This window comes from Schistocerca serialis, chromosome 6 (genome assembly GCF_023864345.2).
Source record: "Schistocerca serialis cubense isolate TAMUIC-IGC-003099 chromosome 6, iqSchSeri2.2, whole genome shotgun sequence".
NCBI classification, from domain to species: domain Eukaryota; kingdom Metazoa; phylum Arthropoda; class Insecta; order Orthoptera; family Acrididae; genus Schistocerca; species Schistocerca serialis.
In genome coordinates, this window is record NC_064643.1 from 666095073 (window position 1) to 666102374 (window position 7302).

The following is a 7302-nucleotide window of genomic DNA, read 5'->3' on the forward strand; positions in this document are numbered from 1 at the left end:
AAATATTTTGTGGCACCGCTGTATTTTATCTTGATACAACCTAATTACGTGAAGGTAATTTTAAACAAAATTATCATCTATTACTTGGTTTATTGATCTAAAACGTTAAAAATAACTCTCTTGTATGTACAATTGGGTGAACTATTCGCTATTCATTCTTGGAAGTGCCACTACGTATCACTATCAATATGTGCGTGTCGGTTAACACTATGGTCGGTTTTAAAGCAACACAGTACGGTGCCACATCTTTAATAGATACACCACTGATAACCTATAAGTAGCTAAATTCAAGTTAACTTTCATTGATAAAATTAAGATACAGATGTCAGTTACAAATCCGTTGACCATACTTTCCGTACATTCCCATACATCATGAAAGACATATAACGATTCTCGATTGCAGCTTAGCTCCAACTTTGCTTCTACCTGGTCGAAGTACTTTCCGTATCTTTTGATAGTTTATGCTGACTGTAATTTACGCTTCGTCCCGATGCCTATCGGCTACGTTCACATGAGTTCACATAGCCCAGTGAGTATCAGGAACTGAAACATTTCCATCCTCAAATAATATGAGTTCGTTTTAATTTTGACAGTCTATATAAAATAACGAAAGCATATCACATAATGTGAAGGTGTGTGAAACATTTGATTCGATCTAGCCATAAACCACATTGCTCCTTTCCAAGACCTTCCTATGTAAAATAGGTTAAAAAATCAGTCACCGTTGAGTAAGTCCAGAATACTTGTTTTACCATGAACAATCGCATTTTTTGTTCGTTCTTTAACATAGACGTTCCGTGACAAACGCTGTAGGAAAATTGTCTTGTAAACAGTTGGTGGTACGTGGATGATCATCAGAGCTGTATGATTTGACATGTAGTCGAGTATCGGCCTGAATTTATTAACCCGGAAGTAGGGGGAAAGCAGTATCATAGAAGTTAGCAGCTGTAAACAGTCGACAAAGGCCTCTGCCAGTAACGCCTCAGCCGTGTATACACACGTCACTCACGCACGTTCTCAAGTCCAGTGCACTCGCCTTCCATTAGGTCAATATTTCCGTCTTTCTTTACGTTGTGGACTCTGGCAATGAACTTTTCTCATTAACACTTCATCCTCACTGCCATAAATCAAGACTGTTAATATCCAACCATTGCAAACTTCCCTTTTTTAAATTCATGGGAATGACTTAAGCCATTATTTATTTCACCGCAAGTTCTTCAAACAATTTGTGACTAGTTTTTCATCTGCTGATTAATATACGTAACTTCAATATCTAGCGTGATACACTATGTGGTCAAAAGTATCGGGACACCCACAAAAACACACGTTTCTCGTATTACGTGCATTGTGCTGTGTCCTACTACCAGGTAGTCCATATCGCCGGCCTCAATAGTCAATAGACATCGTGTGAGAGCAGAATGGGTCGCTCTGAAGAAATCATGGACTTGAAACGTGGTCAGGGGATTGCATGTCACTTGTGTCATATGTGTGTACTGGAGATTTCCACGCTGCTAAGTCGACAGTTTCCGATGTGATAGTGAAGTGAAAACGTGAAGGGACACGTATAGCACAAAAGCGTAGACGCCGACCTCGTCTGTTGGCTGACAGAGACCGCCGACGGTTGAAGTGGGTCGTAATGTGTAATAGTCATACATCTAGCCAGATCATCACACATGAATTCCAGACTGCATCAGGATCCACTGCAAGTACCATGACAGTTAGGCAGGAGGTGAGAAAAGTTGGATATCATTATCGAGCGGCATCTCATAAGCCACACATCACGCCAGTAAATGCCAGACGAAGCCTCTCTTGGTGTAAGGAGCGTAAACGTTGACGACTGAACAGTGTAAATACGTTGTGTGGAGTGACGAATCACGGTACACGATGTGGCGATCCGATGGCAGGGTGTGGGTATGGCAAATGCCCAGTGAACGTAATCTGCCAGCGGGTGTAGTGCCAACACTAAAATTCGGCGGCGGTAGTGTTATGGTGGGGTCGCGCTTTTCTTGGAGGGGGCCTGCCCTCCTTGTTGTTTTGCGTGGCCCTATCACAGCACAGGCCTACACTGATGTTTTAAGCACCTTCTTGATTCCCGCTGTTGAAGAGCAATTCGGGGATGGCTATTGCATGTTTCATCACGATCGAGCACCTGTTCATATTGCACGGCCCGTGGCAGAGTGGTTGAACGACAATAACATCCCTGTAATGGACTGGCCTACACAGAGCCCTGTCCTGAATACTATAGAAGATGTTTTGGAACGCCGACTTCGTGCCAGGCCTCACCGAACGACATCGATATCTCTCCTCAGTGCAGCACACCGTGAAGAATGGGCTGCCATTCCCCAAGAAAACTTCCAGCACCTGATTGAACGTATGCCTGCGTGAGTGGAATTGTTATCAAGGCTAAAGGTGGGCCAACACCATAATGAATTACAGCGGGCCACGAACTTTTGATCATATAGTGTCTAACCACGTTCATATTTTTCATCGAAAACTTTAAGAATTTCTTGTGGTATATGCGATTGCAGTCTTTCTCGGCGTATTTCAGCTATGAAATCTTCAGGTTATCAGCCGAGTGGCGTCGTCTTCAAGTCGCAACGTTTCAATGGATTGCGTATCAATCATCTTCCTGTGGTAGTTTACCTAACACCAAAATATCAGAATAACTGTAACCATCAACGAAATAATAGGCAGTTCATCATGAAGGTGACAGATGAATCCATAAGGTGCGCAACAATCAAAATCTTGCACCTAATATTTTCTTTACAACATTTGACAAATGTCGCAGGTTGACAGGCACTTACGTGACATTGTGTTTGGTCTGTAGGATTAACCGGTTGAGAGTCCTGAACGGGGTGACTTCAACAGAAACAAGCGTAACTTCAGGTGTGCCCCAGGGCAGAGTAATAGGTCCTCTGCTTTTTAAGATTTACATAAACGATCTGGTTGATGGTAGTGACAGCGGCATTAGACTGTTTGCCGATGATGCTGTAGTCTACAGGAAAGTAGTATTACACGAATGTTGTGAACAAATCAATGAGGATTTGCAGAAAATAAATGACTGGCAGTTATCTCTCAATATTAGTAGGTGTAACCTACTGCGTATAACAAGGCGAAAATCCCCATTAATGTGCGAGTACAAAATAAATGCCCAGTCTTGGAAGCGGTAACGTTCGTCAAGTGTCTGGGTGTGACTGTTCGAAATTATCTCAAATGGAATGATCAGATTACACAAGTAACGGGTAAGGCGAACTCTAGATTGCGGTTTGTTGGTAGAATCCTGAAGCGATGCAGTCCTTCAACAAAGGAAATAGATTACAATACGTTAGTTCGTCCAGTCTTGGAGAATTGTTCGTCTGTATGGGACCCTTACCAGTTGGGTCTGATTCAAGAGATTGAGAAGGTCCAAAGACGAGCGTCAAGATTCGTGACTGGTACATTTACCCATCGCAAGAGCGTTACAAATCTCATAGAAAGTTTGACGTGGGACACACTTGCAGATAGACGACGCGCCAAGCAGAAGGGGGTGTTCACTAAATTCCGAAATCCGATCTTCACCGAGGATGTGGTGCATATATTACTACCACCGACTTTCAACTCGCGCAATGGTCACCATTCAAAGATTAGGGGAATAAGAGATCGTACTGAGGCCTTCAGACAGTCGTTTTTCCCTCGCGCGATCCACGAGTGCAACAGTGGGGGGAGGGTGGGGGGGGGGGAAATATGACTTTGGCACGGATTGTGCCCTCCGCCACACACCGCTTGGTGGCTAGCGGAATATGTATTACATGTAGATGTATATGTAGAATTTCCGTCCTGGAGGATTTGAATTTAGATGACAAATAGGTCTCCTTATTGGCTAGCGCAGGTGGGATTCGTGGAACCTTACGAGGCCTGACAGGGAAACTAGCTCTGGAGCTATCACGGTAAACATGCAGAGATCCGTGCCTGGCAATCAGCTAGCAGACGATAGGGCCTGCAAGGGCGTCGACGCTCCGCCGACACGTAAGCCTGCAGCGGACGTTACTCCATGTGAGAAGGGCTGTTCGTCACCCGCCAGAGCCACAAGGACGGCCGTAGCTGGAAAACGCCTCAGCCCACAGATGATATCCTCGTCGAGGCTGTTGGTGCATCTCAGACTGCGGAATATAGCACAGGGGAGGACTGCGCTCAAGTCGTCGAAGGCGTGTGCTTACACTGGGCGATGATGAGTGTTACTGGAAACCTCCAGAAACAGGTGCACAGCGACTGGGGCCAGGCCGCCCCCACTCACCCAGCCTGGGCTCTAACAGGTGTCCCAATAGAGAGGATGCCAGTAGGAGGTATTTACCCAAAGGGATACTCAGCAGAGCGGAGTCGTCTGCGTAAAGTCTCCAGCACAGCCGGTTGCATTAGTGGATGCTGATTACTTCATCCGGTTCTATAATAGTCTTCACCTCAAAGCTAGCGCTGATGTAGACTGCGGTGGTAGTCATCACACCTCAACAAGGTCACTCACAAAGACCGTCGAGAAACATAGGAAAACATCTGACTACATCTGAGCAAGAGAGTCTAATTTCGCGGGATATTTATGAAAGTCTGCTGCTGGCCAGTACTTCTCCGAATACAGCACCCCCAACCCTTAAAGGGACAACAGACCGATGCAGCTGGGTGTTGTCAGTTTATTCGTTCTACTCTTCTTGTTTAGTTAGATCCTGGAGGAGCCTATCCTGATATTTGGTAGTGCCTAGCTTCAGCCTTCAGATGTGCTGTCTGGCTTCTCAAATTCGTCAGCTTCTTGAATAAGCACTCCTATACGCTGAATACGCCTTCATACTTCATACTGCTTTATGTACATAAAGATGGCTCGTCTCTCAGTACGACATCATTTTACTCTATCGACGTCAGGCAGTTCAAAGGTCCACACTAAGTTTTGGCGCAACACTTCAAATGACTGTCCAGTTTTCATGTTTATCACTTTGCCACCTTTCATGTAAAGTGACAAAGTCCACATCTCTCAAACACAGGTTTCTATTTCGATTTATTCATATTTATATTGTTTTCAGGCCATAAGGAAATTTAATGCATCCACGAAAGAAGTGGCTTACAAATCAATAATGCTGTAGATATTTGAATACTGCTCATCATTCTGAAACCGGTACAGGGTTTTATTAATAGAGCAGATACAGAAGATACAGCGAATGTTGCTGCGTTTCGTCACGAGATGATTTAGTAAGCGCGACAGAGTTGCAGAGCTCCTACAAAAGACACTACGGAAGAGGCTGGGTTGGGTTATTTGGAGGAAGAGACCAAACTGCGAGGTCATCGGTCTCATCGGATTAGGGATGAAAGGGGAAGGAAGTCGGCCGTGCCCTTTCAAAGGAACCATCCTGCCATTAGCCTGGAGACGGAGGAGGTGATGGAGAGGTATACTGTTGAAGTTCCAAGAGCGTATGTGTCATAACAGAAAGGCAACAGATTTCTTGTTTGCATATATGGCTTCAGATGTGCTCGAAGATGCCAGCTGTTGCTACTTTTTTCAACTGTATTTACGATAAGACCCTTAAATGTCAGTCATTCTCGTTACAGTGTTCGTTATATTTTGGTTTAGTTCTTACCCGCTTTCAGTCTTGGATTCCTCTTGCACAAAAATGTCGTCACATAAGTGCACAGGCGGACGATCGACGCTGTGTGTCTCGTTTGGAAGAAAACTTCTTGTCCTCACTCACAGTACTCGCTCTTGCTAAGGACAACACTAAATCCTGCTTTGCTCTTTGCCCTCACACTTACAGTCTTGGGTTTGCCTTTACGACGCCTTCAGTTGTACATAAACCCCTTTATGGAACAGTGTGGATAGGTTTACGGATCACAAACTGTCTGCTATTGGTCTCATGTATAGATATAGAATAAAATCGAATGGCAGCACAACGGCCTTGTACTGAGCTCTTCCCCCAACGACACAATCATCAGCTGTGTTAAGCTTGTTGCAGTTACTCTGTGTTCTGTGTAGTGCATTTCGGATATTGTGCAACAGAGGGTTTTTCACTTTTGCGACGATTTTTCACAGAAATGGGTAATTAGGGTAACATTTCGAAATTATTACTTTGTTAGGGGTCACCGGATAACACGGGGGCGGTATTCAAAATCATTACGAAAAATATACCTGAAAAATTTCCAAAATTCGACATGTGAGTATGGACTTATCTTACGGAAGTGAATGAAGAACGCCGTTAATTATAATACAACTAATCTAGTTGGTACATCTTAATTTCCTTACATATCGCAGTAACAAAGCGGCAGTCAGACATAAAGATGAAAGGACCAGTTGGATGTACATAACATCTGCTGATTAATACTTCGCTCTCGCACAAGGTACGAGGGCAACAGCACTTCATCTAAGTATCAGAGAAGCAAACTCACAGCTGATTCACGTTCATAAAAATGTCAGCGCCAACACTGACTATCTATATTTTAGATGGTACCACAAATTCGTATTACAGTACCTTCATTTTGTTCCATCACGTCAACATGACAGATGAGTGCCGTGAATAGCCTGTCACAGTAAGTACCTGAAAAAGAAAAGGACTGAGTTAATGTAGATAATACGTGCTTCGCCCATAAATGAACAAACACTCATGGTAGTAATGACAAGAGAAAAAGTTTTCTTTGAACTTTGAGCATACTCAGACAAATACAGCACAGATGGTTATTTATAAAGTAACTATGAAAGGAAAAACAATTTTAATACAGAAAATAGTGATGTAATGGTGGAGTATGATCACCGCAGTGACTATCATAGGAAATATTCTACGGAAGTATTAACCAAGAAGACTGTTCTTCATACTATGGAGCCACTATCGAAGCAGGCTGCTGAGAGCTAGTATAAAATATTCTCGGTGTTCAGACAACGTCAAATCAGACTTAAAACTGAAGTTTCAAAGATTAACACGACCTCCTTCCTCAGAACATGACTGTCCGCTGGCCGCGAAGTCTGGTTCCTTTATGGTTGCTTTCAAGCTTGTTACTGGTAGCATGACGTCTCTAGGAATTGTAACTCATTGGCGGTGACGTCACCTTCTAATGAAACAATCCTAGAAATCGGTAATGTGACGATATGCTTGCCCCCACCCCCTCCATCATCAGCCAACATTTCGGGGATGAAGGTGAACAGGGATCATATCCAGCATCTCTTTTTCTCTTAAGAGCTATGATCTTTGTTTGATCCTGCTGTGGGTTTTCCTTCTTTGTTTGGATGTGTTTACCAACAAATGAAGCTCTAAGTTCTAGTAGTTTGCATTCGTCTTTCTTCAGCATGTTCTCAGG

General features: G+C 43.7%; 1 protein-coding gene across 1 annotated transcript in view; it reads right to left on the reverse strand.

The window, feature by feature from the left end:
* Nucleotides 1-6544, reverse strand: part of LOC126483926 (lachesin-like) — a 290487-nt gene extending 283943 nt beyond the window's left edge. The window contains exon 1 of the mRNA XM_050107201.1: nt 6483-6544. Coding sequence (XP_049963158.1) covers nt 6483-6498 — 16 coding nt within the window. The 5' untranslated portion in view covers nt 6499-6544. The remainder of the gene's footprint in view (nt 1-6482) is intronic.
* Nucleotides 6545-7302: the final 758 nt, after the last annotated feature.